Source organism: Cricetulus griseus (genome assembly GCF_003668045.3).
Source record: "Cricetulus griseus strain 17A/GY chromosome 1 unlocalized genomic scaffold, alternate assembly CriGri-PICRH-1.0 chr1_0, whole genome shotgun sequence".
Classification (NCBI taxonomy): Eukaryota; Metazoa; Chordata; class Mammalia; order Rodentia; family Cricetidae; genus Cricetulus; species Cricetulus griseus.
In genome coordinates, this window is record NW_023276806.1 from 74,696,738 (window position 1) to 74,715,167 (window position 18,430).

The 18,430-nt window shown below is 41.4% G+C and overlaps 1 protein-coding gene across 6 annotated transcripts in view; it reads left to right on the forward strand.

Annotated features, from left to right (window-relative positions):
* The window catches only part of Fnip2 (folliculin interacting protein 2), a 102,110-nt gene that overhangs the window by 50,071 nt on the left and 33,609 nt on the right, over positions 1-18,430 (forward strand). For 3 of the 6 annotated variants that reach the window (XM_027392899.2, XM_027392902.2, XM_027392898.1), the window contains exons 3-9: positions 430-594; positions 3,076-3,176; positions 3,293-3,364; positions 5,180-5,280; positions 5,448-5,537; positions 7,025-7,096; positions 14,038-14,167. In XM_027392899.2, the coding sequence (XP_027248700.1) occupies positions 430-594; positions 3,076-3,176; positions 3,293-3,364; positions 5,180-5,280; positions 5,448-5,537; positions 7,025-7,096; positions 14,038-14,167 (731 nt within the window). Of the gene's footprint in view, positions 1-368; positions 595-3,075; positions 3,177-3,292; positions 3,365-5,179; positions 5,281-5,447; positions 5,538-7,024; positions 7,097-14,037; positions 14,168-18,430 lie in introns of all 6 variants that reach the window. The other 3 variants (XM_027392901.1, XM_027392900.1, XM_035450393.1) reach the window with 2 other exon arrangements.

Genomic DNA, 18,430 nt, shown 5'->3' on the forward strand with positions numbered 1-18,430 from the left:
CAGTAACATTTAGTTGGTAAAATTTTGAACGTTAGTGGTCATTTTTCTCCTCATCAGTTCCATACATTAAGATTACATAATACCAAAATCTCCTAAAAACTAGAACAGGGAGTAGTTTGTTTATGACTTTATAGTACAAATTTAAATGTAAGTACTAACAGACTATTTAAAGAGAGTAAGCTATGTCTATCATCTGTCTCTCTGTCTCAATCTGTCTGTCTGCCATGTCTTTATATATGCAAACATCCCACCATTCCAGACTCCCAGGAATGATATTTTTGTCTTATAAAGGAAAATTAAACAGAGCTTTTGGTTTTTAAGGCATTTCAGGCATCTGAATGTTTTTGACAAATTTCCACTTGATACAGAGTGTCGAAAAAGCCTGATACACTTGATGATCCTCTACTTTGCCTGCCATTCTTATCCCAGAAAGCAGAGGATGTCCCTGTTAAAATGTCAGCCAGGTGCTGTCAAGAAAGTGGGAGTGTCAGCAGCAGCAGCAGCAGCAGCAGCAGCAGCAGCAGCAGCAGCATCTCTTCCCATAGCTCTCGGGGATCCTTACAGCACTCTAAGGAGCAGCTTCCAAAGTACCAAGTAAGCCATGTTGTCTCTAGAGCAGCCATGATAAAAGTGTGGACATGGGCATCTCCAGGGAGGTGCTCTTGTTTTAATTTGTTGTTGTCGTCACTTGTTTTGTTTTTGTTGTGTTTTGTTTGTTTGAGACAGGCTCTCAAGTAGTCCAGGCTGGCCTCTAACTGGATATGTAGCCAAGGATGACCTTGAATTTCTGATCCTCCTGTCTTCACCTCCCAAGTTCTAAGATTTTAGGTATGCACCACATCAGGCTTGTTTAGATTTTTGAGACATTCTCCTGTGTAGTAGCCCTAGCACGTATGGGTTACTCATCATGTAATCCATTCTTATCTCCAGTCTTCCTGTCTCAGTCTCCCTAGTGCTGGGATCACTGGCATGTACCACAATAATCAGCTTTCCATGTTTTGTTTTTTTTTATTTTAGTGATTTATTATTTTATATGTATTTGTTGGTTTACTTGCATGTATGTCTATGTGAGGGTTTCAGATCCACTGGAACTGGAGTCACAGAAAGTTGTGAACTGTCATGTGGGTGCTGGGAATTGAACCCAGGCCTTCTGGAAGAGCAGCTAGTGCTTCTAATCACTGAGCCATCTCTCCAGCCCTCCATGTTCCCATTTTTCAAACCTGTACAGAATATTAGCTCTACTGTTCCTGGTAAAACAAGGTCATGGTGATTAACGGCTGTCACAGGTAAATAAGCCTTGAATCTTCAGGGTTGTGTGGTACATTTGCCCATATTTTACAGTGCTAAAAGGTAGTTGAGAATCCCAGGTGGCACATGGTCTTTGTACCAAGAAAAGGCAAATTATAAAACAGAGAGGGTGAATGGAATTATTAGTAGAGAATATGAGAAATCAGTTGATCTGTGTCAGAAATGGAAAGAAGTTTGATATGAGCTGTAACCAGAGATGAATACACCCTCTATTAACAGAACTGACAAGTTTGTCTTTCCTCTTTTGTCATTATGTAGAAGCTGAGAGAGAGTGTGTGTGTTTGTACTTAGATGTGTATATTGGCATTTCAGATATTGGAAAGATTCGAGAAAACATATTGAGGAAGATACCTTTATTTTTTTCTTTGCACTGAGAGCACACTTGCAGAGTCTGTCTGTTAGGCTTCGGTTAGGTTAGTTTGTTTCACACCTTTCTTTGACCTGTCCATAGGATATCAGTATGAATGAGCACAGTCGTTAAGACAATGTTTCTCAACCTATGGGTAGCAACATGCTGCATATCAGATATTTACATTATGATTCATAGCAGTAGCAAAATCACGGTTATGAAGTAGCAACAAAAGAATTATATGGTTGGGGGTCACCACAGCATGACGAACTGTAATAAGGGGTCGCATCATTAGGAAGGCTGGAACCACCTAAGACATTTTATAGCTGAAAGGCGTTGACCTAGAAATAAGTCATAGAGGATTTTCTTGTAAATAATGAAGCAAAAGAATGGTGGAAATGTGGGCAGTAGTAGCTATCTTCAAGGAGTGATTTGAGAAGGAACAGATTCAAGTAAGAAGGTAATAGTGCCAAATAAGATGTTGGTAAAGTAGAAGAGAACGTGTCTACTGGATTTGAGGGAAGGTGGAATATGGAGGTCACCAGAGCAGACAGGATCAGTCAGGCAAACCTAGGCTTCCCTGTGTTCAAAAGCTGGCATTCAGAACCTCAGTCCTTCAGGTAAAAGATGTTAAAAAGACACGAGAAGCTGGTAGAAGTTGGAAGTGTTTTTGAAATATGCTTATAAAATTTTTAGAGCAACAAGATCGCCTTTATCTCCCAGATCCTCACAAAGTCCTTTGTGGACACGACTGTAGCAGTCAGCTTTCTTTGCTGTGGTAAAGTGTCATGACCAAGGCAACCTACAGAAGGAGTTTATCTGGGTTTATGGTTCCAGAGGGTCAGAGACCATGATGGCAGACCAAACACATGGCAGCAGGAGCAGGAAGCCAGAGTCTCACATCTTGAACGTCACATGAAGCAGGAATCAAATTGGAAATGGCAGGGATCTTAGCTCTCAAAGTCAGCTCCTAGTGACATACTTTCTTCAGCAAGGCCACACATTCTAAACCTACCCAAACACCAACTGGCAACCAAGTGTTCAGCTATCTGAGCTTATGGCAGAACATTCTTATTCAAATGACCACAACTAGTAATTATTTAGTTGAATAACAACAGTAAACCATATTTCTTTTCAGGATCTGCTACATACCCAAAGAAGAGAGAGCCTGTTTCCTTCATAGTTAGAATGTATAAATGGAGATGGATAGACTTTGTTGTGTGAGCATATTATATATAAGGAAGAGATGAAAATAGTAATATTTGGGAACTATAGAAGGTGATCACTGTGTAGATGATGATTGTGAGATGAACTCTAATGACAGCCCCTTCAACCAAAGACCCAAAGATTAGCAGGAAGTTCTTTGTATTGCATTTTTCTATGTTGAGTTCTAACTGAGTCTTATTTCTTGTTCACAGTACACAAGACCGGCTTCCGATGTCAACATGCTTGGGGAAATGATGTTCGGCTCTGTTGCAATGAGTTACAAAGGTTCCACCCTGAAGATACACTACATACGGTGAGCTTGCCCCTGTGCTAGCTTCGAGAACTGGAATGCTGATGCTGACTTCTTAATTTAAAAAGCACATTTCTCCCCTCTTATTTTATTATTATTATTATTTTTTTTTTTTTTAGTTCTCCTCCACAACTGATGATTAGTAAAGTCTTTTCTGCTAGAGTGGGTAGCTTCTGTGGAAGTACAAATAAGTAAGTGGAATTTTGCATTCCCCCCTTTCCTATATTTTTATGCTTCTGTTCCTAGATAAGTTCTTGGAGACTATAAGACATTTGTAAATCAATAGAAAGGTAAGTGCAGCTTAACAAAGAGGTTTTAGTCATTTTCTAGTAACAGCGAGTAAAAAACCTTGGGATTTTCTCAAGTGGCACTAAAGACAGATGACTATCTTTTGAGAAAAGGTCTCAAGGTCCCAGGCTGACCTTGAACTCAACTGGAACTTGCTATGTAGCTGAAGATGGCCTTGAACTCGTGATCCTTCTTCCTCTCAGTGCTGGGGTGATAAGTATGTACCACTGTACCCAGTTTATAGAGTGCTAGAGAGTGGACCCAGAGCTCATGTATGCCAGGCAAAAGTATGAATTATTCTATCCCAGCTTGACAAATGACTTGTTTTGGATACTCATGTACTATTCTTAGTTCCTGCCTGTTAGGCAGCAAGTTCTAATTCTCAAGAAAATATAAAATAAGGGGAAGATCACAGGGCTGCTTGGTTGTTGTTTTGTTTGTTTAGTTGGTTGGCTCTTTTTGTTCTGTTTCTTAATTTGGGTGTGTGTCTTGGGGTGGGGAGAGAGGGTCTAGCCTAGCCTCTCCTCAGATTCATGGTAATCCTCCTGAATATCGTGTTTACAGTTTTGAGCCACTACTCCCAGCTTCAGTAATTTACTATGGAAAGAGTGACATAGTATCGTTTCTCCAGCTGCAATGCAGTTAACCTAAGCAGTTAGATTAGCCTTGAGTAATTCTAATTTTTTTTTTTTCTGGAGACAGGGTTTCTTTCTTTCTTTTTTTTTTTTTTCTATTTTTTTTCATTTACCATTCCTTTATTTAATGCAAAACGGATATAAAACTTAAAACAGATGATCATGGGAACACCACATCCCTAAAACAGTTACAGGTTATTGTTGTTCTTCTTAGTTGCCCACCAGAGCTAGTTGGTAATACCCATTGCTGATTACATCACATACCTTGGTTGCAAGGTAAAGAAAAATCAAATTTTTTTTATTAGAAACAAGTTTGTTTTACATGTCAATCCTAGTTCCCTCTCCCTCCCCCCCTCCCCTGTCTTCCCACCTCCCATTTCAAACCCTTTCTACTCCCCAGGGAGGGTGAGGCCCCCCCTCCCGCTCCCGACAGGGTTTCTCTGTGTAGCTTTAGAGCCTATCCTGGCACTAGCTCTGTAGACCCAGCTGGCCTTGAACTCAAAGAGATCCAACTGCCTCTGCCTCTGCCTCCCGAGTGCTGGGATTAAAGGCATGTGCCACCAACGCCTGGCTGTAATTCTAATTTTCTTAAAGTGAATCATAATTTCTGATGTCTTCCCCCTGAACCAAGTAGCTGAATCATTAATAGATTTAAATTAATTCATTTTGCGTTTTTATTGAAAATGCTTGGGGAGAGGGGGAAACAAAAAAAGCAAAACCTTGAAATGAATAGTAACATCTTAGGTATTATTTTCTAAAGCAGAATTTAAAAATGAAGAGCAGTACTGAAGGTGTCAGTTACTGAAGTTTCATTCCAGATTATGATGTGGTTACGAATGCAATTGTGTAGGTAGCCATGAAGACTGGCCACTTCCAAAACGTTTTTGTTTGTCTCCAAAAAATTCCTCCCAACCTACCATCTTTACTCCCCTTGGTAGATGTGAAACTTTATTTACAAAGAAAAATTCTAAGTGACAGATCAGTCGTTGTTTGTAGTTAGGAACCTACTTTAAAAAAAAAAATTGTTAATCTCTTGATGTTCTCACCCCTTCTCTCCATTCTCACATTCTCACCTTGATTTAGCCTGCAGGACAGCTTTGAATACATCAACCAAGATCCTCAGGCTGGAAAACTGAACACAAATCAGAACAGTTTGGGTCCTTGTCGCACTGGAAGTAACCTAGGTAAAATGAGACACTCAACAGCTTGTCCCTGAGCACTACTGTTGGGGGCGTACGTTGCTTTATTTGAGTTTGTTGTGTTTTCTGTTATCTTTAACTTGTTTTTATTTGTGTGTGTGTGTGTGTGTGTGTGTGTGTGCGCCTTGCGTCTTCTGTGTGTTCTACTCTAGGTCTGCTGCAGGCGTGCAGCAGCAAACTGCTGCAGGGGGTGTCCGAAGGAGGACCGCTCCGGCTCACCCGCAGTGCTTCTTTCTTTGCAGGTTTGTGTGGAATGCTGAGCACACTGTGGCCCCCACACATTATAACTCCTATGCAGATTCTAGAAAAAAAAATCATTTATTCTTCTTTAGAAACCCAAAGGGCTTTTGTGGCAGGAGATACTAGTTTCAAATGTGGTCAGAGTCGTGCTATTTTGAATTTCCACCCTTGAACCTCTGTTGTGAATGTTTTTGCTAATGGTCCAAATGTGAGCTGGTTTTGATCTTAAATGAGCCCTTTGTGTTTCTAGGAGAATTTAATTTCTTCTGATTTTCCTAGGCCGCCTCTGCTGCTGTGATCTGGTTCTCTTTGCCGGGCCATCTTTTATCCATTAATTCACCTGCACCCTTCCCTGCATGGAGTTTCTAAGTCACTCTAGTAGGACTACAGGAGAGCTCAATCAGGTCTCTCTCTCTCTCTCTCTCTCTCTCTCTCTCTCTCTCTCTCTCTCTCTCTCTTTCTCTCTCTCATTAATTTATTTAAATGCAGTGTCTAGGCTCCTTACAGGTATAGTCATCTTGATATTCTGGGTATTTTCTGAGATGTAACTGGCCTTGCCAGTAGAGGTTTTCAATGTCTGTTGTAGACTGATTAACAAGTGTGAACAATCTCCATGACTAACTTAAAGTTGTGAGGAAGGCAAATAGGATTTTTCATTCTGTTCTTTTTGATACCTGAAATATGCTAAGCATTGTAGTTTTCTGATGCCTATGAAACTGCCCTTCTGTCCCAGCTACTTAGACCAAGTATAGATGTCTTTATAGTGCCTTTAAAACCTGGGACATAAACATGTTTCCTAAAAATGCTAGCAGGTATGATGTTCAGCCACAGCAGTGACTTCATGTTCATCATAAAATTTACTAGAACACAATTCTCACCTACCTTTCAGCCCAGTAAATCTACAGCTCAGTCAGAAGTCTTCTAGATACATGTGCTATTTAAGAGTGTTTTCCAAATTTATACAGGATGAGTTTTTTTGAATAATTGTAATACCATGTATGGAGAAAAGAACTGGAGAAAAAACTGTTAGAAAATTAATGTTTTCTGTCTGCTGAAAGAGTAGGCTATAAATAAACATTTCTAGATTTATACAATGATTTTTAACTATTTCTCTTCCTAAGCTGCCTACAACTGTTACTGAAACTAATTATAAGCATTTTGAAAATATTGTACTGTTTAAATACAATTAATAATGAGGAAATGGCTGCACTAGAATGCTGATTGTATTAACTGCATGGATGGCTTATTATACATGTCATGCGGAGGAGTCTGCAGGCTCCAGCATAAAGGCAAATGGCTTGTTGGTTCTGTTTTTTCATTTCTTGCTACCTTATTATGTATTTAATTTGCTACCTAGTTAATCTGTTATATATTAGGCCACTCATCAATAGCAGTAGCCTCCCTTGAAATCTAAAAATTACATGAAGTCATTTTTTGAATGTCTGTCTTTGCAGAACCTGATAATGCTTTTCTTGTCTCTCTGTCTCAGCACACAGCACACCAGTTGATATGCCAAGCAGAGGGCAGAATGAAGACAGGGACAGTGGCATCGCTCGATCAGGTACTTCCTTTTACTGGTTTAAGTAATACGTTAAACTATCTATAATGAAAAGCAGGAAACAGAAATGTAGTCCTTGATTTCTGGTCTTCCTTTTTTTCCTGTTTCTTTTCTCTATATTCTAGGTCTTATGTATCTGAGGATGTGAAACTTTGATGTTGGCATCTAGGAATGATTATGCACACAAACTAGGTTTATCTAATACTCAAATTTCTTCAGCAGGAAGCTTCATTGTGCCAATTGTACTAGGAATTTGCTTGTTGCCTGCTCAATCAGAATGGAATAAGCCTGTGGTGGTCAGTCTACCTATGGTAGTGGGAGTTGCCACCAGCTGACTTGCCCAACCTTTCTGTCCTATGGTGTTAATCTGAAGTATATCTCAGTACCCTTTTCTGCTCAATTGGAGCCCTAACCTTGCCCAATACTGCCTTTAAGACCTCTTGGTTTCTACTTTCCTGTACATGTCAGCTCTTGATTTTTAATTTGTGGTTCAGATCTGAGACTTGTTCCATGTTTCAAGGACCAGGAGGCCCACAGACAGTCTTCCAGTGAGAACCAGGAATGTCCTACTGGTTTGTCCTGTGACATGACACTCCTTTGCCAGGTGCCCATCAACTAAGTGACACTAGACTCAGGTCTTGGTCTCTTTCCTCCTTTATTTTAATCCATTTATCAGCTGCTGTAGCTCCCAGATTTTGTCTCAAAAGTCCTCTGCTCTTTCTGGATGGTATCAAAACCCTTCACTCCTCACCCTGTTCAACTCTGTTCTCCAAGTCACTAAAGAAATAACAGGTGCTGAATTTCCTCTTTTGGTTTATATATGTGTTATTAATCAAAAGGATTTTATTCATGGCTAAAATGGATTCATTTTGGTTTTTCCCATCATTTCTGTGAAGTTGTGCTTGGAGCCTTTGATCAGAAACCTGCGCCATTTCACTGAGTACAAGCAAAATCTGAAAAGATGCAAGATAATATGTAGTTGAGTGTGGTCCATACAGCACCTTTAATCCTTGTATCCTGGAGGTAGAGGCCGGTAGCTCTCTGTGACTTGGAGGCCATCCAGGATTACATACTGAGACCCTATCTCAAAAAACAAAACAAAACAAAACAAAAAACCCTTAATGCCGGGCATTGGTGGCACACGCCTTTAATCCCAGCGCTCTGGAGGCAGAGGCAGGTAGATCTCTGTGAGTTTGAGGCCAGCCTGGTCTACAGCACTAGTTCCAGGACAGCCAGGGCTACAAAGAGAAACCCTGTCTCGAAAAACAAACAAAAAAACAGAAACCTTAGTAAGTGAACTACATTTGTTTATGTGTACTGTTGCTCAGGATGGTTTCATCCTTCCTTGTGGGTCACTTCATGCTGAACTTTGGAGTTCCACTGCTATGAAAAGCCTCTGCATGCATTAACAAGCATAGCATCTTGGAGCTCAGTCTCTGCCCCGTGGCCCATGTGGGCAGGACTGGCTGGAGCTTGAGGCAAGTGAAGATGGAGAGCCATAAAACCTTATTGTTCAGGGGTGGTTGTTTGTTTGTTTGTTTGTTTTGTTTTTCATTTGTTTGACACAGGGTCTCTCTGAGTAGGCTGGGCTAGCTGGGCCATCAAGCCCGAGACCTGCTTGTCTCCACTTTCATGCTGGAATGGTAGGGGCACTGCATGGTCTTTTACACAGTTGCTGGAGTTGAACTCAGTTCTCCATGCTTGCATCTTATGAGGGCAGCACTTTACCAGTCTAGCTACCTCCCAACCCTCCTTTAGCCTTTCCCTTTGTAAACTTGTGTTCTTAGATACATGTTTAAGAAAAAAAAAATAGAACTTAAAAAGTAATGTAGCAATCAAACTGTAAGGGATCTAGAAATAACAGGAAACATTAGAACTTTATTAAAATCTTAAGTTCAAGCTCATTCCAGGACAGCTAGGACTGTTACACAGAGAAACCCTGTCTCAAAAAACAAAACAAAAAAACCTCCTTAAACTGATTGAAATAAGGTCTACAAATCAATCCATAGATCCAGTGTAATTTGAATTAAAATGTCACACAAAAGCCAGACTCAATAAGTTTTATTCATATGGAAAAAGAAAGGGCCAGCTTTAGACTTTTTATAACTCTTTATAGGCTCTTCATTCTTAGAGCCCAGACTGTGGATAACATATTCAGTTGTTGAATAACTCTGTTGGTGGTGGCAGGGACAGAGACCCAGCTCCACACTGTAACCCATAGCAGCCCTGGGAGTTCCCATAATCCTTTAGGGACCTTGACTCAGGCAAACCCAGAATTTGTGGCATCAACACAGAAAAGTATTACAGAGCGAGCCACTACGAAGCAAGAGTTGAAGCTTATTAGAAGAAGTTTTTAGTAGAGGTTTTAAGCACAAGGGTTGGGAGAAAGAAAGAAAGGAAGGAAGGAAGAAAGGAAGGAAGGAAGAAAGGAAGAAAGGAAGGAAAGAAAGAAAGGAAGGAAAGAAAGGAAGGAAAGAAAGAAAGAAAGGAAAGGAAAGGAAAGGAAAGGAAGGAAGGAAAGAAAGGAAAGGAAAGGAAAGGAAGGAAGGAAAGGAAAGGAAAGGGAAGGAAGGAAAGGGAAGGAAGGAAAGAAAGGAAGGAAGGAAAGAAAGGAAGGAAGGAAAGAAAGAAAGGAAGGAAGGAAAGAAAGGAAGGAAAGAAAGGAAGGAAAGAAAGAAAGAAGAACCCAGGAAGAAAGTAAGACCTCTGTGTGGGAACGACCTCAAGGAAGAACCCAGGAAGAAAGTAAGACCTCTGTGTGGGAACGACCTCAAGGGGGAGTCATGGGTTTCAGCATTGGCTGTATGTGACATTTTGATTGCTATCACATTGCATCTCAGAAGGTTGCTAAGCTGCACCCATCCCCCTTCCCCGCCAAGTGAGATTACAAAGTGGCTGCAGAGCTGCTTGGGTAGAATTATACTCTAATGAGGTCACCAGGAGCCATAGGGTTGCACAAGGAGGTTGGGCATATCCTTTCACCATCTAGGAGCTTTCTGGTGAGATTAGAAAACTGCTGCTTACCATTGGGAAAGGAGAAAGTCTTAAGCAAATGTAAATTGTTTGGGGAGTCGGGGGGGGGGGGGGTTTGAGTCTGGGTCTTTCTACATACTACATAGACCCTGTCCTGGAACTCACTCTGTAAACCACTAACTCACAGAGATCTGCCTGCCTGTCTCCCAAGTGCTAGGATTAAAGGCGTGCGCCACCATCCCAGGTTTGTGTTGGAATTCTTGATGCTCAGCTGGCGAGAATCTCCTCTCTTTCCTATGTCCACACAAGTTTTCCTGTCTGTCTGTCCTGCATCAACATGGGATATCAGTTTGGAGTACAGGAGTTGTCAGTAAAGCAGGCCTAGAGTTTTATGTCCTAGCGACTTCAGAAATTTTGAGATGTTTTGAAACGTGTTATTTTTATTCAAGGACTTTTTCTGGGAATGTTAAAACTTACACAGTGCTTTTGAAGAATTCATTGTTTTGCCAGTGATGCAGGCTTTGCCCATCCTGGGCAAGTTTTGTGCTGCTAAACTGTATCTCCAGCCCCCTTTTCCTTGAGACAGGCAGGCCATGATCTCATCTCTATAATAGCCCAGCCTCCTGAACAGCTGGAGTTGTAGGCCTGTGACACCAAGTGCAACTTAGGGGACCTTCTAAAATCTTAAAGTTATTTGTTTGTACAGCACACACTTATCACTGAAGGGAAGAAACTATCTGGGTGCTCAGGGGAAGGCTCGAGAAGGGGAAACTGCAGCTGAGACTTACATGCCTGAGGGGACCTGCTCCGTGAATGCCAGAGCAAATAGCATTTTTGGTATTGAGGACAGCTGGCAAAAGACTGTGGCAGGAACAGGTTTTGCAGAGTTGTGGGTTAGTCATAAAGTTCTGGTGAGTGAGGCTAGAAGGCGGCCAGGAATGAACAGGCTGGGATCATGCAGATTGACTTGGAGTGGGTGTGTGGAGCCCACAGTCAGTATGTTTGGATGGCTTCGGAAGGTAGGAGTTGTCAGCACCATCTACCCTCAATGGCAGGAAGCACTCTTAGCTGCCAAGCCATTTCTCCAGGCCACCTTTAGTAGTGGTCTTGTTTTGTTTTTTAATTATTATGTTATTTTTTTTTCCTTTTGGCTTTTTGGCTCCTTTGGGGGGACCCACCACCCAGCTCCCAAATAAATCACACATAGGGGCTTATTCTTAGTTATGAGCACCCAGCCTTAGTTTGGCTTGTTTCTTGTCAGCTTTTCTTAACTTAAATTATCCCATCTGCCTTTTACCTCTGGGCTTTTATCCTTCTCTTTTGTAAATCTTACTTTACTCTTTCTCCATGGCTGGCCGGGTGGCTTGCCACTGACATACTCCTCTCCATGTTCTCTTGCTGCTTTTCTTTCTTGTTTCTTCTTCTACTTATATTCTCTGCCGGTCAGCACCGCCTATCCTTGCTCCTGCCTTGCTATTCGATGTTCAGCTCTTCATTAGACCATCAGGTGATTTAGACAAGCAAAGAATCTCAGTTTCAGAGTTAAATAAATGCAGCATAAACAAAAGTCACACACCTTAAAATAATATTCTACACATTTAATAACATTCTTAAGTTTTCTTCATGTAGAACAGGCGGCTGATATATATTCCCTTTGAGCCTCTTGGTGGCATTTTAACTGAGTCCCATATTTTCTCTAACCACTAAGTAAAGAATTTACTTCTGTCATCCATTACTTAAAACCTTAGTATCTTAGTTAATGTTCTATTGCTGTGAAGAGACACCATGACCACATAGCTTATAAGAGAAACATTTAATTGGTGGCTTGCTTACAGTTTCAGAGGATTATCATGGCAGGGAGCATGGCATCAGGCAGGCAGGCCAGGCAGGCATGGTACTTTGTATCCTGAGAGTTTTATATCCTGATCTGCAGGCAGTAGGCAAGGGGGTTGGGGCAGGCTAGTATGGTGTTTAAACCTCAAAGCCGACCCCCAATGACACACTTCCTCCAAGGCCCAAATTTCCCAAACAGTTCCACCGAGAGCCAAGTATTCAAATATGAGTCTATGGGGGTCCTTCTAATTCAAACCACCAAGTCTATTTTCAGAATAGTTGCTATAGTTCAAAATCATTTACTTCAAATGTAAGCTCTTCTACACACACAAAAAAAATAATATTTAAAACTAGAAATAGTTTGTTCAAACATAGGGATGAAAAGCAGCTAGAGAAAGGTAAGAGTTCTTCTGTATTTGAAAATGAGAGTCAGAGGCAGGTAGATCTCTGAGTTCTAGGCTGGCCTGGCCTATATAGTGAATTTCAGGACAGCCAGGGTTACACAGAGAGAATGGGGGAGAGGGAGGAGGGAGGATCAGGAGAGGGAGGGAGAGAGAGAAGGATCAAGAGAGGGGAATTTCATATCTTATGTGGATGAATTGATTACTTTGCCTAAATTTTACCTTCAAATAGAGAGTGAAGAAATAGGCAAAGGGAAGAAATACATGTGTCTTAGCTAGGGTTCTTATTGCTGCAACAAAACACCATGATCACAAAGTAAGTTGGGGAGGAAAGGGTTTATTAGGATTACACTTCAGCATTGTTTGTTTCTGAAGAAAGTCAGGACAAGAACTCAAACAGGGCAGGAACCTGGACACAGGAGCCTATGCAGAGGCCATGGAGGAATGCTGCTTACTGGCTTGCTTCCCCTGGTTTGCTCAACCCTCCTTATAGAACCCAGAACCAACAGCCCAGGGATAGCACAACCCACCATGGGCTGGGCACTCCCTCATTAATCACTAAATGAGAAGATGACTTACAGCTGGATCTCATGGAGGCATTACCTCAGCTGCGGCTCCTTCCTCTCTATGACTCTACTTTGTGTCAAGTTGGCACACAAAACCAGCCAGTACGAAATGTAAGCAAGCTTTGGAATGGGATGTTGATTAAGTTCTATACATGGGCCATATTCCTAGAAATCTGGAGTGTATGCTCCAAAGGAGCAATAATTCCATTTTCATTTGTAGTGTAAAGCCTGATCATGTGTGCACCGATTGGGTTGGCGGAATGTGGGTTAGGAATCCATGTGGCTAAGAATAGAAGATGGCTGGGTGTGGGTAGGCTAGTATTCTTACTTTCTAAAAAGTGGTGATGTTCATCTGTAATCCCAACACTGGGGAGGTTGAGGCAGGAGGACTGAAAGTTAGACCGCAGCACAACAGAAATGTGTCAAAAAATTATGTATTTTTTTCCTCATATATAGAAAATTTTTAGAAGAAATTTTAGTCTCCCCCTGCTGGATATGATTGGTAGAATCCAAATTTTTAAGTTAAGTGTGTGTGTGTGTGTGTGTGTGTGTGTGTGTGTGTGTGTGTGTGTGTGTGTGTGTTTATGGTGTTAAAATACACATTACATGTAAATTTGTCATCAAACTTTCTGGGGGATGACTGTAGGGAGGTTATGTAGCTCAGGCTAGCCTACACCTTGAAATTACATAGTTAAGCTGGCCTAGAGCTCAAGATCCTTCTACCTCTGCATCTCTAATACTGAGGTTATAGGACTGTACCACCATGCCTGGCATAGAATCTGTTATTTATTTGTTTATTATTTATGCATGTGTTTGTTTGGGGGGACAGTGAACATGCTATACAGATGTACAGGCATGTACATGAGTTTCTATCAGAGTTCAAGATGGGTGTCATATGCTTTCTAAGATGGGGTCTTTTCCTGTGAGGTGGGCCTCTCTGATTTGGCTAGGATAGATAGCCAGTGAGCCCCAGGGGTTCTCCTGTCTCTTCGTCCTAGCAGCAGAATTACAAGTGCATACTAGCATACTAGTTTTCTGTGTGGGTTCTGAGTAGCCCCCAGCCTCTGGAATCCACTGTAAATGTATAGCTCAGTGGTACTGAGCATAATTGTAGTGTGCATTATAAGAACTGGAGCTGGGACTCTCACATTTGAAATTTGCTTCCTTGTAGCTTCTCTAAGCAGCCTTTTGATCACACCCTTCCCGTCTCCAAGCTCCTCTACATCCTCTTCCAGCAGCTATCAGCGTCGCTGGCTTCGGAGTCAGACAACGAGTTTGGAAAATGGCATCTTTCCAAGGAGGTAAGTTACATGTTTCCTCTGGCTAAGGAAAGTGCTCATGTAAACAACTTACGAAACCTGGCAGGGTTACCATTGCTGTTGTCAGGAGAAGAAGACCTGAAACCTTGTGATTAGCTCCAGCTTAGTCTGGAAGTTTACAAGTTCAATTGTTAAGGCAGTAGTAAGTTAAAGGTAGGCAGGTTGGCCTGGAATACAATATGTAACCCAGACAGGGCTCAAAGTCACCATGCTTTGCCTGTTTCCTAAGTGTTAGGATTATGAGTATACTGACACTTTGCCCAGCTGAAAAAAACATCTTTTTATTTAGAAGATCCTGGAAATGCCTGGATAGCTACACAATGTATGTGTGCTAGATTTGATGGTAATTTAAAGTGAGTGTGTTCTCTTCATGCTGATTCCTTCCAGACGTAGCTATAAGTAATAAAGGATGGGACACATCTCTTTCCCTGGTTACAATGATTCCATTGTGGTATTTGAGACATAGTCCCTTTGTGGGACTTAAATTCATAGACTAAACAGGCATTAATATGAGTACACACAGAGATAGCCTCAAGGTATTTCCCACCTTTGTTTCAGTTTATTTTTGAATCTGAAGTTTATTTAGTTGTATAGATATAGAAAGTATAGATTTGATGCTATACCAGTAGCTATACCAGGCCCTTCTTTTTATAGCTCTAAAAATTTAAAGGGAATTTTCAAATGTCACTAAAATATTCACATAAGTTAATTGAGTCTGTAAATTGTGTTTTGAGACTCTGAAGATGGCTCAGCCATGACTAGTTTATGACCAGTAAGGAAGATGACCGTAAACAGGTGTCAAGAAAGATCAGTTCATGATAAACACTGTGAAGGTTTGAAGTACATTGGAACTCAGGAAGAAGCATGGTGGTGGGTACCATGAGGAGCCCTGTAGAAAGATAAGCTGAGTAATGAGAGCTGGAGATACCTCTTCTGCTCCTCTCAAAACCCTAGAGAGCAACATAAAAAGGTTACAGCTGGTCCCTCACTGAGCTACCGCTCTTTGGTGCATGGACTTCAAGTGAAGTTGATGAGAGATCATGGCATCTGAGATGAGGACCAATCCCAGCTCTGCCCTCATCAGGCATGTGGTGGAACATGCCAGACATTAACCAGGTCTCAGGTGTTTGTTCCTTGTGTGCGATAGGTTAGTAACAGGTTCAGCCTCTGTGTTATTAGGAGGGTGAAACTAGATAAGCAAGTCAACTGGTCAGACAGTACTTAGTATATGTCCGATGTAACGTTGGTGGTGCACATCTATAATCCTAGTACTTGGAGGTTGACACAGTTCGAGCTTGTGTCCAGGAACAGCCCGGGCTATACAGAGAGACCCTATCTCAAAAAAGGAAAACTTGGGTGCTCAGGATAGCTCTGTGGTTAAGGCATCAGCAGCCAAGCTTACTGATCCAAGTTTGATCCCCAGGACCCATACAGTGAAAGAACAGAACCAAATTCCTGGAAATTCTCCTTTGACTTCCAAATGTGTGTCTGGCACATTACACAAACCATATACACATACAAAAAAAAGTGACATTTTTCTTTGAGAGATGGTCGCTACATAGCCCTGGCTATCCTGGAACTCACTATGTAGACCATGCTGCCCTCACACTCAGCATAGATTCGCCTGTCTCTGCCTCTCAAATGCTGGGATTAAAGGCATGTGCCACCATCCTGACTTAATTTTTTTTAATGCAGATAAAATATTGGCCAGTGTGACTTGTTGGTGTCATTTTAGCACCTGTCAAGTTGGTGCCGTTTCCATCTTCACTGCCACTCTGCAGCCTCTGTGGTGGAAAGAGATGGATACAGAAGGCCACCCATAGAGTCTCCTCCTCACTGTAAATTCTTTTCATTCCTTCAGATTTATGTTTGAAGCTATCTGTAGCATTTCCAAACCTAGACTTTCAGCCCAGAAAACAAACTGAACGGAGACCTGGCATTGGAAACTGTGGATAGTCACTGAGCCTCCACCTAAATAAGTGTCCAACCTTCAGAAAGCCTAGTCACATAGTCAGGACTGGCTACATAGTTTATGGGACCAGAGCAAAGCAAAAATGCCAGGCCCCTATTTAATAAGGCAAGAAGAATACTAGTAAAGGTACTAGAATGCAAAGCTTGTGTTTTAAACATTTAATTTAAAATATAATAGTGGCATATAATAGCAAAACTATAAATTATAAAAGTAACATTTTGTGTCATAATTTAGTATGGTAGAAAACAGTATCCTGATTCATTGTAAGATTGTTTTTCTAAGTATGTATATTCCACTCTGCTATTGTCACTAACCTGGAAGGGGAGCACAGTGATTAGGGTGTGGATCTCAGCCCGTTGTGAAGGAAGATGCTGTTGGGGGTATAGTAACCTGCTTCCTCTGCTGTTGGTTACTCCCTTTCAGGAGTTTCCTCCCTTCCTCCTATTCCCACTCTGTGTTCTGGGGCTGACACTGACCTGGAGCCTGTGTGCTGGGGTTACAGGTATACACCACCACTCTTGGCTGAGTAATTGCTTCTTATGCTAGAAACAGAACAGCGACATGAAAAGCTCTCACTGCTTCTGCTCTTGGAGGAAGTACACAGTAATTAAAAAAATCCTCCTGCCCTACACTGTTAATTCCTTACACTCAGGGGGCAGAGACAGATGGATTTCTGTGACTTCAAGGGCATCCTGTACAAGTTTCAGGTAAGTGAGGGCTATATGATGAGACCCTATTTTTTTTTTTAAAAAGCAAAATTTAATTTTAAGATAAATAAATCAAAAATCCATCCTAAGAGTTACAGGTCGTTAGAAATGATGTAGCACCTAAACTGCACCTAAACTAAATGATGTAGCACCTGACTTCAGGCTGCTTCATTGTGCTAGGTGGCAAGCTTGTGGTATTAGGCACCTAGGTGGGGGTGGTACACATCCTATAGCTGGTAAGAGCTCTGCTATCTGTGGGGACGTGTACATAGTGGGATGTTCTTAGACTTAGCATATTATCTGTTTTGTAGATTCAATGTCAGTTCAAATCTGACCTCAACAATAACTGTGCTAAGCAGTCCTGATATCAATTATAGTTTGTCTGTATGTACTAAAATGATGATAGTTTCTAAGTAATTATGATTTTGAAGTACTTACATATAAAATATATTCTTAAGTGTAACAAAACACAATTTGAATTTTTTTTTTTTTGAAGTTGGGTCTAGTTATGCAGCCCACAGTAGCCTTGAACTCATGGTCCTCCTGCCTTGCTTACATGTGCTGGGGTTAAAAATATGGACTACCATGCTTTCTCTACTTAATTTCTCTATATGGAAAAGAGCTAAGGGTGGAGCCATGGTTTTTCTGTGTCTTGAAACATGTTGGCTGATCTGTGCCTCCAGGTCTTTCCTGTGGCGTTGCAGCCATCACAATGCATCCGACAGCAGGAGCTGGAGCTTGTGGGTCAGGCTGGGTGGGCATCTGGTTACTGCTGATACCCAGCAGCCTAGAATGGCAGCAACAGATACTCTAGCATCCTTACCAGAGAGCTTTCTCTTCCCCAGGCAAGCACCGCTCCAGTTTCTGTACTTACAAAATAGCTTGCGCCACTTAACTGGTGTCCTACAGAGAGGGTATGAAAAGTGGTTACATAATCAGTTCATTGACACATTCTCAAGCATCCTTTATTGTAGAGTCATACTTAAAGGATAATTCAGATTCTCTATGACCTGATTTGTTCCAGTTTGGATAGTTGATCCAGGACTACAGACTGAAGCTCAGTGGCTTTAGACTTTAGTAGAGATATGTAGTAAAGCCAGTAAAGTCTAATTTCTGTTTATTGAGGAAGGTTTCACAGCAGTTCAGCAGGTGGCACTCTCTGCTATGCTTAAACTGACAGCTGAGATGACCATTGTGTAGAGGAGATGGAGATGAAGAATAAAATAGAGCCCAGTGTTTATCACAGTTGGACTACTAAAGACCACCTTAGCTTGAGGAGGAATGGAGTGATAATGATACAGTGGTTTACTTTTGGGAAAGAAGAGGCCTAGAACATTCAGCAAAGAGGCAAGCTTTACACTATAGCTGAGAAGAATATTTTGTTGCTTTTTTTTTTTTTTAAAGGGTCTCACTATCCCAACCTGTCCTTGAATTTGAGTTCAAATCTACCTCCTCAGTCTACCTCAGCCTCTTGGGATGGGATTACAGATGAGTACTACCACACCTGGATAGATTTTTTTTTTTTTTTGTATGCAGACCAGAAATAAGCTAGTGTACAGAAACAAA